General features: G+C 37.4%; 1 protein-coding gene across 1 annotated transcript; it reads left to right on the top strand.

Moving 5' to 3' along the window:
* The first annotated feature begins 297 nt into the window (after positions 1–297).
* On the top strand, positions 298–14914 carry C22H3orf85 (chromosome 22 C3orf85 homolog). Its single transcript, XM_038002598.2, has 4 exons — positions 298–320; positions 425–477; positions 11780–11913; positions 13336–14914. Exons 2-4 carry the CDS (start codon positions 429–431, stop codon positions 13423–13425), a joined length of 273 nt encoding a protein of 90 aa, XP_037858526.1. The 5' UTR covers positions 298–320; positions 425–428; the 3' UTR covers positions 13426–14914.
* The last annotated feature ends 256 nt before the right edge of the window (positions 14915–15170 follow it).

Here is a 15170-nt window from a genome sequence, read left to right on the forward strand (position 1 = left end):
GCCCACTAGTGCAATTGCTGGGTTGGATAGTAATTGCAAATTTGAATTTTTAAGAAACTACCAAACTGTTTTACAAAGTGACTGGACAATTTTACATTTCCACCAGCAATACATGAGTGATCCAGTTTTTCTACCTTTTTTAACATTACATTAATCCATGTAGATGGTAAAATTAGTAAATAAATAAATTAACTACACAAGAACAGCCTGTAAAAAGCCAGTTCAAAAAGTCCAAAGGGTAAAAAGGCAAGAGCTATATAAAAAAGCCACCTCAGATGAGGGCGTCTCTCTGACTGTGTCTCAGCTCACAGGGCTTCCAGGTATGCAACAACTGCTTTACACTTCTGAAAAGTACCTGATACGCCATAAAGCTTTTTTCAGCTAAATTAAAGTAAATAATTTTTTTTTTTTTTTTCCAAAACAGGATCATGGCCTATAAAATGCTTCAAGTAGCCCTGTGTTCAACATTGCTTATCGGTAAGAACCTATTTCTTTTTTATTTATCATTGCCTCCTAGAACCATCAGATTGATAATACCTTTTGTCTTTTTAAAGAAATGAACAAACACGTTTTTATCCATAGGCCTATTCTACAGCACTGTGGAAACCAAACTATTGTAGAATGCTGTGGTTTTGAACATGTTAATGTTAACTGTGTGTGTGTGATCATTTTATTTCTAATTATATATTAACATGATACTGTTGCTAAGAAGTCTAATTGCTGTCTCCAAAGAAGTGCTGTTGTGTCCTTGAACAAAGAAAATTTTAAAATATCTTTCAGAACTATAATACTTACATAGTACCATTATGTGAAGACCTCAGAGTACTTTGGGAACATGAATTAATTAACCTTTAGGGCAAGCTGTAGCTCAAAGTGGTGCTTTAAAGGCAGATCAAGGAAGGCACCAGAGGGCAGGCGATTTGCTGCCAAATTGACCCAGTAACTCAGTGGCTTCTATCAAAATTGAACTGAGAGGTCATTTGTTTTGCTTGTAACAAAAACTGAAAATACTTACAAAGATATAAATTATCTTCATGGTTAAATCTCTATAATTTATAAATATTTCTGATGCAGATGCTTGCATTAGAATAAACTTTTCTTCTATGAAAAGCTTGAGACTCATGCACAAAAATTTTATTTTTCCTGAAGCCCTTCCCACACATAGATAGATAGATGTATTTATGTGTATATATATAATAAGCCTTCAATTCCTAAGCATAGAAATAATTTTAATAATGAGTTTTAATCATCAATATTGCAATTTGCTGTTGGGTCATGTTTAAATCTGTGATTTAAACATTTTTAGCCAAGTTATTATAAGCCGTTATAACCAAGGCATATACAATCATACATAATTACAGCCCACATCGCCAGATGAAGAAAGTGAGGCTGGCTCAGTTTAAGTGAGTGTCTCAGAGCACATTGTAATTTAAAGTCATGGGCTGGTTATAACTCACCAGTGTCATGCTTTGCTGCGACCACTGATCCATGCAGTTGACTTGAGAGGGGGTAATGGTGGTGGATGCCTGCAAGGCTAAAGCAATGCCGGCTACTCCACATTCACCTATAAATGCTGCAGGGTCAAAAATATCTGACAAAGGAAATTGTTCGGCAAAATTTTTAAAGAGGCTTCAAAGACTTTCTTAAGAAACAAGTTTGAGTTTACTTCAACTCCAACTGAGATACAGATGTGTCTACCTATAAAGACAACTGGTTTGATTGACTCGACTCTAAAAAAGTAATAATAAAGTTATCTAGTTGAAGTTTATGAAATAACAAGTTGAGAACTAGAAACTAAGGACAGAGGTGCATGTACACTGCTGGGTTAGCCCTTCAGATCTCAGGAAGGAAGCCTTCGCTGCTTACAGATTGAGGAGACTGACGTCTTCAGAAGCGGATTCATTCATTACAGTAATTGGTTTAGCTGACAGTTTCTACATCATATAGCTCTAGAGAAGAAAGTAATAGCTTGAATGAACTTTCTTTGCTTCTTTTCCTCCACATTTTCTTTTAAGAATACAGCCTATTCATCTGTACTTCTCTGAAGCCCTTTGCTTATAAGAAAACCATTTTTTTTAAAGTTTCTTTTCTTTTTTTTAAGTTTTCTCTATTATAGCTTAGTTGTCCAACAAATTACTTTTCTTTAGAATTTGATTTAAGGGAGGTAGGGAGAAGGTCTTATTGTCCATTTTCCTGATGGGAATGCTGAGGCCAAAAACAATGAAAGGCCTTATTCAAATAATTAAATTTATGGGCAGAGTTGCCAAGTTATTTTATTGATTATTTTCAAAACAGTAACTTATACACATTGGAGCTGATTCTCTGGCCAGAGAATTAGAAGTTCAAGTGTTGTGACTTGATTTTAAAAATAAGCATATAAACTCTCTTTAACATTTAGGTCAAGAATTGCCTTCTTTCAGAAATGAAGGAGAGTTACAGAAAAAAAAATTTTCATTGCCTTCTTCTATAATGAAATCAGCAAATACTAATGCTACTAATTTAAATTCCTTTTATGTGTCAGGGGCTTTGCATAGGCTATCTTAGTCCATTCTCACGACCACTCTGAAAATATTAATAGATGCTATGCTCCTCATTTTACAAAAAGAGGGAACTGAGGGCTTAGGGAATTCAAGTGACCAAGCTGCACATCAATCAATGGTAGACACTGCATTCATGTCCAAATCCTACATTTACCACATATGAGAACAAAACTCTTCTTTCTGCTACACAAACTCTCCCCCCTGGCACTGCAGTGCCTGACATGGGCTAGCAGAAGCTCACAGAGCAAGACCTCCTCTTGAAAAAGTGGTAGAGGCAGTATCGTAGCCACTGCTTCCCCAAGAAACGACCAGGAGTTAAGAAACTGGGTGACCTTACCTAACAAAATTGAGCAGAACCAGGACACCACTAATGACTTTCAATGATAGTTCCTAGTTGTACTAATGGTGAAGAGTAGCAACAGGGCATTTATTAAAACCAGACAGCTTTATATCACATGCAGAGGAAATATGGAAAACAGACATCTTTGAAAAGTGTTTTTCTAAGTGAACCAACTCTTGAACACTATTAAGAATCATACTGGTGTTTTTTGTTGTTTCTCGTTTGTGTATTTTTTAAAGGATTCCTTTCATTGTTCTGCTAAAATGAAAAATAGATTTATTTTCCCTCAGCAATCATGAAATCCTGATTGGATTTGGCAGCTGGAGTTGACCCACACATGAAACGATTTGGGGGTCCATGCCCATATTGTTGACCTGCAGTCAGATCTGTCCATAAAGTGCAAGTATGTCTTCTGGTTTTAGACAGAGAGAACAGTAAGCTGCCTTTGGTCTGTTTTTCCTCTCGTAGTTCCAGCTCTTACTTTTCACTCCACGGTTAGTAACCAATGCCAGTTTGTCTTGAAAGATTTTTTATTTGCTTTGTTTTTTGACAAGAGCTTTTAAGCTCACATATTCTAACACACAACCCTGTCAGCATCCCCAATCCTTTTCTTTTTGCTTTCTTCTCTACCATAGGAAGACTAGCCCTTTTCAGTCATCCCTGCAACCCTCCAATCCTTTAGAGATTCTGTATTCTCTGACACAGTTTTGGTTTATTTTAAAAGACTTTGTTCTTAATTTTACCTACTCACTTGGGCTTATGATTGATTGATACTCTCAAGAAGATACATAATGAGAATAAACTGGAAAATAATTTGGTTGGAAAAAAAATGTTGTAGGAAAATCCAGGTTCTTGTCACATGACCAGGAAGGATTAGGTTCGCAGATACTTTGAAGGGTGAGGGAGATGGAATTTATCAGGCGAAAAGGAAAACAGTAAAACTACACAGCAAAGTGGGAGATGGGTTCCTGTTAACAGGCCCTCATATCACAGATTGAATCCCAGGTTCCTACAGAGGAACAGGAAGGACCAGGCCCCTCCGGCTGCAAATGGCCTGAACTTCTGTGGCTCCACCCCTTCTTCCAATGAGCAGAGCGGTCCCAGGTTCTCTGGGGACCCCTTTATACTTGGTTGTCTCAGTGTCATTGCTTATGACTAGATTCATTGAGCAGTCTGGGTGCTGTAGAAAAACTGTTTTCTAAACATATGGCATCATCTGTCATGGCACTGGAGATGGGGATCCCATCAACACATACAGGCAATGACCCAGAAAGAGTCACTATTGAACCAAATACAATGCTGCCTTTTGTGAGTTATGAATGTCCATGTCTACAAGATTATAAGTAATAAAAGAACCACCAGCTCCAAAGACACGTCCAAGGAAATTATGTGGCCATAAGAGTGAGTGCCAACATTGTGTATGTGTGTTGAGAGCAGGTTAGAACAGATTTAAGTTAAACCTAAGTGACACCACTTCCTATTTACTTTTCAAAATACTCAACATGTCAGCACTTGTAATGCCAGTAAAGTGGAAGTTACTGAGTTAAAAGGTCAGTTAGAAAGCATCCTGTTATACCTTTGTTCTTTGTTGTTGTTTGTTTTGTTTTCGTTTTTGTTTTTTGAGACGGAGTCACTCTCTGTCACCCAGGCTGGAGTGGAGTGGTGCGATCGCAGCTCACTGCAACCTCCACCTCCCAGGTTCAAACGATTCTCCTGGCTCAGCCTCCGGAGTAGCTGGGATTACAGGCGTGCACCGCCATGCCCGGCTAATTTTTGTATTTTTAGTAGAGATGGGGTTTCACCATGTTGCCCATTCTGGTCTCAAACTCCTGACCTTATGTGTTTCACCCACCTCGGCCTCCCAAGGTGCTGGGATTACAGGTGTGAGCCACCCTGCCCGGCCCCTGTTAGACCTCTGAACAGGACACTAGAATATGAGAGTTGGTCCGCAGTTCAGCACCCCTCTCCGTTTTTTCCTGTGTCCTTTCATCCTCTTTGCCTTCTGTTGTGTCACTTCCTTTATCTGCCCTGTGGCTTTTCACTTTTTGTCTTTTGTAAACCCCCTTCATTTTTCTCTCTTTCCTTTGATTTTTTTCTTGATTTCTCTCTCCATCTCTTTCCTTCTATTCTCCTCTTTTTCTTCATGTTTTTCTCTCATAACTCAAATTGCTTCTCTTCCATTATCTGTCTCTCTCTCTCCTTTTCTCACCAATTTTTATCCAAGTTCAAGCAAAGTGAGAGAATACGTTCTACTAAACACAACTCTTCTGTCTTCCACTACACATTTTTGGGTCAGTGACCAACTGTAATGGGGAAATAAATAAAATAACTATGCCATTGTGTGTAAAAATTACTTACTTGGTGGGGAGCGGTGGCTCACACCTGTAATCCTAGCACTTTGGGAGGCCGAGGCGGGCAGATCACTTGAGGTCAGGAGTTCGAGACCAGCCTAGACAGCATGGCAACCCCGTCTCTACTAAAAATACAAAAATTAGCCAGGCATGGTGGTCTATGCCTGTAATCCCAGCTACTCAGGAGGCTGAGGCACAAGAATCACTTCAACCCCAGAGGCAGAGGTTATGGTGAGCCAAGATGGTGCCACTATACTCCAGCCTGGGCAACAAAGCAAGACGCCATCTCAAAAAAAAAAAAAAAAACAAAAACAAAAAAAAAACAAAACAAAACAAAACAAAACTACTTACCAAAGAGAATATTCAAATTTTAGAAAATATGAACCAAAACATGAATATTTTAGTCTCTCACAAAATAATAATTCCTCCTACATTTACAGAAATCTTTGAAATTTTTACACCATTACTAAGACGTTTATATATCCTTTTTTCCAGATCCTCTTTTGTACTTAATTCCTAGTGACCATTTATACTTTATTTCAGTACTTAATTTGTGTGTGTCCATAATTTTCTGGGCTGTTATTTCATGTTTTCTTAAAAAATAAATATTTTAAAGGCAAGGACTGAGACTCAGCTGTTCAATAAAAATAGTAAACAATAAATATTATTGTGTACTTATACTGAGTGCTAAGTGCTTTACTTTCACCATCCCATACATAAATATCTTTGAACTTTAAGCAAGTCTGCACTGCCTACTCTCCATTTCTAGTACCAGGTATCAGGTAATAACCCGGATATCAGTATTACCTAGACCCTAAGGGAAATAGCTAGCAGTAGACCTATCCTATGAATCTGCCCAGATATTTTATGTCTTCTGACCCCACTGAATCTCATTGCATTTATTTCAAAAACATAAAGACATTGAAGGTTACATGTGGGAAATAATTCAGTTGTGCCTATCTGGGAATGACAAAAGCGCCCTGGCGTGTGCTCTGTTTGTTTTTTTTTCCCCTCCTTTTTTAGTGAGGCTTTGAGCAACAGATTATTGGGTTCTCTAAGCTATTCTTTCTTATCACCCTCCAACAAATAGGACCTTTCTTCTTTGTCCAGTTTTGATCAAGTTGAGAAATAAAAAAATATGATTATGGAAGGCAATCGATTTCCTTTATTCCTGAGAAGGGCTAATTTGGAAAATGTAGCTTAGGATAAGTACATAAAGGGACTGATGATTGGACCCCCAAATTTGGCAAATTTACAACTGATTGCAGGTTGCAGAACCAGAACACGAAGCATGTCCTAGGAGGGCAGTTGACTCTCAAGAGAAGAAGAAAGAGCTGAGCTGGGCATGGGCAAGTTATACTTCTTGGATTTACAAATTAACTGAGGCACTGCCCCTTCCCAGGAGCAGAGCACATATAGGGGTGAAGAGGGGCCTGGGCTTTCCCTAAATGAACTTCCTCTACATCAAGGAAAACAGACATCTGCCACCAGACTCCGTCCTTTAATTCTGTATCTTATTTTACCTTAGACTTTCTGATCTTTTAGATATATAGGTTCCTACCACAAGTATCATTTCAAGGTTATGTGTATAGGATATAGAATATTGTCTTTCCCCTACCATTCTGTTTAAAGAGTTTTGTTCAGTTTTCCATGGGTGCTAGTAACATAGAGACTTTCATTTCTAATGATGCAGTTTTCATTATTCTCATACTGCTCATTAGCCTGTGATGGGCACTCCCCACTTTGTTCATAATATGAATACATTTTTATCTGTTTTGCTTTAATTATTGGGTAAGTCTACTTTGACCTCTCTTTCACTTATTTCTGACTGTGGCAGCACTAAATTTTTCAGTAAGTTCCTTGAAAGTAGTAGGAACTGTGCCCACTTAGCATATTTTCTGTGCTTCCGATAACACGATACCATGCATAGAAAGTAGTTTTTGATTAATGACCTATTTGTTATTAATACATTCCAGATCAAAATATTAGAGCTGGAAGAGACCTTAGTGGTTGTATAATCCAGACTTGTTTCACAGAACAGAAAATGGAAGTGCAGGAATAAGAAGTGGCTCAATGACCTAGCTGGTCACTGGCGAGGCCAAGAAAAGACTCTGGGTCTCTGATCCTTCTTGACTTGTGTAAGGAGAGCTGTGATCCCAAATAGTATTTGCTTTATACTCTGAAGTGTTTGCCTTGCTTCTACTATACAGAATTTCCTGCAGAGGGTATTTGAGAAATGTTTAGACAAAACATTTACAGATCCTATTAAAGCTGACTATGATGTAGGTGAAAAAAGGGACATGTATAGGGAGTTGTAAAGACAGAGAGAAAGATATTTTTCATAGCTGATGATCATGAAGTTTAGGAAATGCATTAACCTGGTTGATATTGCCTACATTTAAAAAAAAAAACACACACTCATTTAAAAATCAACAAAGCAATAAAACTCAGGTTCAGTTTTCAAACCCCAGCAATATTATATATGTTCACAAAAGCAAAACCCTGGTCTTGCTCTCACTAACTTTCAAGGTTGATCAGGCAGAATGAAAAAGGGAGGAGAAATTTCTCAAGCAGAGAGGATAATAGCCTGCCCTTCTATATTACTTGCATTTTTATTTCCAGCTCTGCCACTGACTTACTATATGACCTTGAGTGAGTCATTTCATCTCTGCATGTCAATTTTCTCAATTTGTAAAGTAGGATAATAAATACTACTTTCTGTCTCTCTCATGGGTGATGTTATCATCATCACCATCAATTAAGATTTATTGGATGCCTATTGGACTTATAATGCTGAGGTAGGTGGTTTATCCTAGGGAGGAGAAGGAGATTGTATCGGTAAAACACTTTCCATGAGCAAAAAGGTAAAAGACTTACAAAAGACAGAATTATTAGAGCTTAAAATAGCTATGGTATATATTTAAAGCATGCTTCTCTGCCAAGATTTATGCAACAGCGTTTTTTTTCTTAGTGATTGTATAATGCACCAAGATGACTGTGGTACAGAATTCTGGTTTTACTTTTAGATAATTCCAAGCAACACTATCTTAAGCAATTACTACAGATCCACTGTATAGCTATAAATGATATCCTAAGCATCATTTACTTAGCACTATTTATTGTTTATTGATGGAATTGGATCTATTTTGCATAGCCACTAATTTTGTTTTGAAAAAAATACCTATTTATTAACAGAATAATAACACATAAAATATGTAACACTGTAACTAACACCTTTTCTTCAAAGAGAATGATCAGAAATCTGAAAAGTGACCCATTAGTGCATTTCATCTAAAAGCAAAAAATCAAAGCTGGTTCGTCCACCCTGGTCAGCCCAAATGAATGCGAGTTCCTTCCTCCCGTCTTCATCAAATCAATCCTGTCTTCCCATCCCACGTTCACGAGATTCAGGCCCTTCTTATCTCTCATCTGGACTATAGAATAGCCTCTGATCTTGTGTCCCTCACTCTTCTCTTTCTTTTACTGTCTGTCCTTACACCACTGACAAAAGGATCTTTCAGGGTAAATCTGTGAATGAATAAACAAAATGTGGTATATATACATATATACTAAATACATAAAGTATTACTTAGTCTTAAAAAGGAGTGAAATGCTGACATCACAATGTGGAAGAACTTTGATGGTATTATGCTATGTGAAATGAACCAGATGGAAAAGAACAAATACTCTGTGATTCCACTTACATGTGGTGCCTAGAACAGGCAAATTCAGAGGAAAAGAAAGTAAAATAGTAGTTACCAGGGGTTGGGGAGGGGTTAATGGGGAGTTGTTTAAAGAGCAAGAGTTTCTGTTTGGAACGACAAAATAGTCCTGGAGATGGATAGTGGTGATGGTTACAAAACATTGTAAATGTACTTAATACCACTGAATTGTACACCCAGAACTGGTTCAAGTGGTATGTTTTATGTTATGCATGTTTTACCATAATACAAACAACTTTTTTAAAAAGTAAATGTGGTCCTTCCTATCATTTTCTTATTCAGAAATGAGTATTAATTATTTACAATAAAGCCCAAACTCCTTGGTATGACAGTTAAAATCATTCAGAATCAAGCTCCAACTTACCTTTCCAATGTTATCTTTGACCACATCTACACCACAACCCTACCTTTCAATCATATTGGCAAAATGAAAGTCACCGACCCTGAATCTTCCTTTGTTCCTCCATTCCTTAACTCTCCAGTTTTCTTCAGCCTGGAATACATGCACTTTGCTTCCATTCCCTTCATCCTCATTGTTGAAACGTAACAAATCTTTGAAGCCCAACTCAAAACGAATTTCCCTGTGAGGTCTCCATGACAGTATCAAAATTGCTGCAACTATGGATGGTCTGATCACAATATGTCTTCTTTTAATTATGTATGAACTCTGACTATAATGTGAATTATTTAATGGTAAGGGTTATTTGTTGTCTTACCTTTGCATGCAGTAGTGATTAGCAAGAGTTATTTTTGTTTATCTTTCCATACAATGATGATGATCAGAGCAGGGACTAGAGTGAGAGAAGTGAGGAACTTATGGTACAAAATTTGTATGACCCTGAAAGTGAGTTCCTTGTGTTTTGTACCCTACCCTAGATGTCTCACATGCCTCAACTTAGTCTCAACCCTTGTGATTAGCTATTTACCTTGATATCAGTAAGTGCATATAATGCATTCTATAAGTTATCTACTACTACATAACTACTTTTTCCAAAGCCTTAACAGCTTCAAACAACTAACATATTATTTCAGTTGCAGGGTCATGAATTTGGGAGTGGCTTAGCTCAGTGGTTGTGGCTCTGGAGTTATTATGATGATGCAGTAGAGATGTCAGTGGGGGCTGCAGCCATCTGAAGGTTTGACTGGAACAAAAACATCAGGTTCCCAGATGGCTCACTTACCTGGCTATTGGTGGGAGGTATCATTTCCTTGTCATGTGGTCTTCCCCCTCAGGGCTGCTTGAGTGCCCTCACAACATGGCAGCTGACTTGACTTAGAGCAAGTGGTCCAAAAGAGGGGCTAGGCTGAAGCTGTAACATCTTTTATTTCCTAGCCACAAAAATTGCACACAGTCATTCCGCAATAGCCTATGGTTACATACGTCAGCCCTATTAAATGAAAGAGGGGACTACTATACAAGAATATGAATAACAAGAAGTAGTAATCTTTGAGAGCCACCTTAAAAGATGGTTTCCACAGACTTGCTGGTTGGATTATACTAAATTGGATTAGCTAGCAGCAGAACAGTATTACTTCTGGCATCTGTCACTAATATCTCCTAAGTTTAAATGTTAACTAATTTTTTTATTATATATAAAACTCTTCTATCTAGCCACCTCTAACTATTGTTTTGAGATGGTGAAACACAGCATTCCTCTGGCTTAAAATTTTTTAAAAAATGTTTCCCCTTCTCCCATCCTGCTAAATCCAATTTTTCCTTCAAGGAGCAAGTGAAACAACTTCCTTGACCATGAAAATGCCTACTTGTACCCCAGTGTCTTAGTGCTCAATAACACCACCTTCTCCTAAATTCCTTTAGTGCAACCAAATCCTGTGTTGCCTCGCTTTGTTTTTGTCTTTGACCCTGGATCCCAACTAAACAGAAAGCCCTACAGAGGGGAATTTTTATACTGTATAGCTTGCTATAACCTAGGTTCATACAGAAGGTTGGTCAATAGAGGACTGCTAATAATGAGGTTGTTAAGTGCCTAATGTAACATTACTCACAATCAGATGTTTTAATAAATGCTTCTTTATCACAATGAACAGATTGTATTGTTGTCACCTATAGGTCGGGTGACCTTTATATTGATTCAAGTTATAATTCTGAACGCAATTATGTTTTACTTGAGAATGAAAATACAACACAGATTGTTAAAATTTCAAGATCTTTAAAAAGTCTGGATTTTTTAAAATTATCATCTCTTTTTTCTTCTTAATCCTGGAATAGGAAGGAGTTGGAAAATATAAGGTGGTTCAATTTGATGGTGAATCGATCGATGCCAACAATTTAAACCACAGTGTCAGGTTTGGGAGCAGCCTAGTTCAAACAGAAAGATCAGTTCTATTTTGGAGGACTAGGAAAGCAAGAATAAGATTGTTGACTGCCTAGTTTGAGCCAGATGGTTTATAGTCATCAATTTATCCAGTCCTTACGCAAGTGTGTGTGTGTTATTATACCCCTTAACATGCAAGAAAACTAAAGTGTGAAGAAATCAAGTAACTTTCCCAGAAAAGTGATAGTGCTGGAACTTGAATCTGGGTCTGCAGGCCCCCAGGCATGAAAGGAAGCTCTGAAATCCTGCTCCATCCACCACATAGCACTGGCTTTCAAGATGAACTAAATGCAGGTCAAATTGAGTGGTTAGCATACAGTGGTGACAAAGGGCCAAGGAATAGCTGTCTCACTCAGAGCTTAGCTTTTCCCGAGTTTCCTCCTCAGTCCCCCAGCCGACCAAAGGTCACAGCTGGGTGTCTTGAAGAGGAAACATTGAGATGTAAACTATTGCTCTAAAAGATGCTGTGCTCTTGGACTCTAAATTGCAGGAGCACTGGGAGCGCCATTTTTGTTGGAGGACCCAGCAAACCAGTTCCTACGTCTCAAAAGACATGTAAATTTGCAGGATTACTGGGACCCAGATCACAGTTCAGATGTGTGGGGAAACACACTGGCTAATCAGGTATTTATGTTAGAAACAAATGGTCCTTCACCATTTATCTTTTTAAATAGTAATTGCATTAGCTGACCACTAATTAACACACGACTAGCCTATCCCTGGTTTTTCTTCTCTGGACACTCTGAGCTACATCTACTTTTTCCTCCCCATGAAGTGGTTTTTGCTTGGTAAACTCTGCCTCTTGCTTAAAGACTAAACTCAAATGTCCCCTCCCCTCTGAAGCCTTTCCCTTCTTCTCAGGGCGACATTTGTCTTTCCTTCTCTCCCTTTTTGTATGCTCTTTCACAAGTAAATAGCTCTCAAAATGTCAATTGGAATTACTTGTTTTGTGTACCCAGCCTACCTACCTGGACTATAAAGGTAGGGTCTGTATCTTATCCTTCAAGGTAATTATTCTCGGAAACTAGTAAAAAGATTGTTATATAGTCAAAGCTTAATAAATTATTACATGTTTGTGTAGATGGATGAATGGATAGTGGTCAGACTTTAGTTCACTTTCAGTTGTTCAGTAGCTAAATATCCTCTGTGATAATTATTCAAGGCTTTAATGTTGTTCCTCCATTTGCTTGCCTTTTGTACATTTTCCTATTCATTTGCATTCTTGCTGCAAGAGAAACAAAGAAGAAACTTGCATCGGCCTTTTTTATTCTATGTTTACTTTTCTGATAGAAGAAGACATTAAAACTCCAGGCCAAATGAAATTGCTGAATTATCTGAGGATTTCAATTATTCATGATCTCCCTCTTACAATTTAGCAATTTAGGAAACAAAGCTATACAATGAATGAATTAATTCCTTCACTTATTCTTTCTCTCTTTCCACATATCTCAGGCTCTGATTATCATCAGGCATGAGGACTGCATAAAGCCATAAAAAGTTGAATGTCCTTGTTTTCATGGGGCCTTGATCCTGTCCTTACTCCACATGACTGGGTCTTAACTGGTCTACCAGGATCTGCTTGTTTTGCACTTGCTGATGAAAACCACTAACTGAATAATGCATCTAGTTTTATGGCTGTTTTTGTCCAATAGGCATTATTTAGTATTATTAAAACAAGACATTTGTTTATTTGGCCAATTAAGTAATTAAGTAGGCTGGTAGACTGTGTCTTCTTTATAGAATGTTGACATTTTCAGGTACACTCCTGCCTCTACTTGTAGACAGTTTTGTACCAACTGACAGACACTATGTAATGTAGCAAGACTCTACCACATTGGTTTATACTGTGGCCCCACAAGTACTGTAAAATATCTGAGCATTGAAATAAACAGATTATTAAAAGTATGAAAACCAAGGTCTATTGGTATAATTCTTCCATTATATTTTTCTCATCTTTTAGGAATAGCTGTATGATAATCAGAATAACTGATGCAAGATATGTTCTACACATTCAGAGATCATGACTTGTGTTTCCTTTTCTTGCAGGCTCGTGAAACGTGGATTGCTTTGAAAACAACAGCACAGTATTATTTGGATGTGAATACCTTCACCTTTGACACGTCTATTGCCCAGTAAATATGTTTTCCTGGTTAAAGCAGGAGGATGAAGACAGTGGAAGTTGGAATGGCATTGCGCCAAAACCATGGGTTTTGGAGACCTGAGGGTATATCTGTGCTGTTTACTACATTATTTCTTATGTCTGTCTCAAAGTTGTTGAAAAGAGTAATTATGAAAACCCATGTAGAAACCTGGAATAGGACATTCTCAATAAATGGTAGTTCTCAAAAAAAGAACTTTAAAAAAAAAAAAAAGGCTGTAGTAATAACATTTACCAAAAAGATGGCATTTATGGGAAAAGGAAAGCAAAAACAAACAAAAAAAAAGTAGTCTCATTAAACCACTCTGTTCATAGTTTTTACTCTCTATTGCCTCTTCTTTGAGAGAGTTTTTTAATTCAAAGAAGGGAGCTCTCAAATGGAGCTGATATTCTTCTCTCTTCTTCACGTTCTTAAGTCAGTCTATTTTAAAACCATGATTTTGAAATGTTTTTCATCAAAGATGTACTGCTGAGTGGAGAATACAGCCTTAACTTATATAACACAGTAGATAGTGGCTAGGAACTTAATGAAGTCATTCACTCGTAAGTGCAACTTCCTTCGAAGTTTTGTAAAATATTTGTAAGTTTTGCATTCTGTTCCATAAGGTATTGATGTTTGTTTTAATATGAAATAACAGTTTTGACTCACTGACTAGGCACATTTTATAATTTTTTTCAAATAAAACTGAAAAATTGGCCATAGGGAAAGTGGACTGCATTTATCCTGTAACTTTCCTTATATTTATGGATTACCACCTCAGTTTGGGAAGCAATGAGATTATATAACTTAATTGCCAAGATTGCCCCCCCCCAAAAAATCACAGGTAAATGGAATTTTTGTCTTCAGGAGTCTATTTATCTCCATTCTCTATTCTCTACTTCAGTTGTTCTCTATAACAATTTATTTTGAACGTTTAAGGTAAATGGAAACATTTCCCTAAGACCTTAGTTGATCTTATGTGGTCTTAAAACAATCTTAAGCACTTTTGAGTAAATCAGAAAAACAAAATGCCAAAAAGCTGCACTGGAAGGACTTTGGCCTCAGCAATTTCTTCTCGAAAAGGACACTGACAGCTGCTCAGTATTCCACATTTCCCATCCTACGGCCTGGAGGTGTTTTCAGTGAGAAATTTAAGGCTAATTTATAACTTATTAAGTTAACTGCTATCCATTTCCAATAAATATAAACAGATTTTTAAATTACATCTGAACAAACAAAACAAAGATGATGAATCATTTGGTTTTACAGTGGGAAATAAGTTTGAGGTTGTACGTAAATATATCTTCAGTGTTTTAACAATAATATACATTTTACTAACACAAAGTTTCATTTAATTATTTAATAAAAAAATTGAGAATGCATGTGTATTAGGGTTCTCCAGAGAAACAGAACCAATAGGATATGTATACATAGAGATACTCCTGAACTTACGATGGAGTTACATCCCAATAAACCCATCACATGCTGAAAATATCATAAGTCAAAAGTGCATTTAATACACCTAACCTACCCAACCTCATAGCTTTGCCTAGCCCACTGATATGGTTTGGCTCTGCGTTCCCACCCAAATCTCATGTTACATTGTAATTCCCATGGCTGGGCACAGTGGTGCACACCTGTAATCCCAGCACTTTGGGAGGCTGAGACAGGCAGATCACCTGAGGTTAGGAGTTCGAGACCAGCCTGACCAACATGGAGAAACCCTGTCTCTACTAAAAATAC

The sequence above is a fragment of the Chlorocebus sabaeus genome, chromosome 22 (genome assembly GCF_047675955.1).
Source record: "Chlorocebus sabaeus isolate Y175 chromosome 22, mChlSab1.0.hap1, whole genome shotgun sequence".
Lineage (NCBI taxonomy): Eukaryota > Metazoa > Chordata > Mammalia > Primates > Cercopithecidae > Chlorocebus > Chlorocebus sabaeus.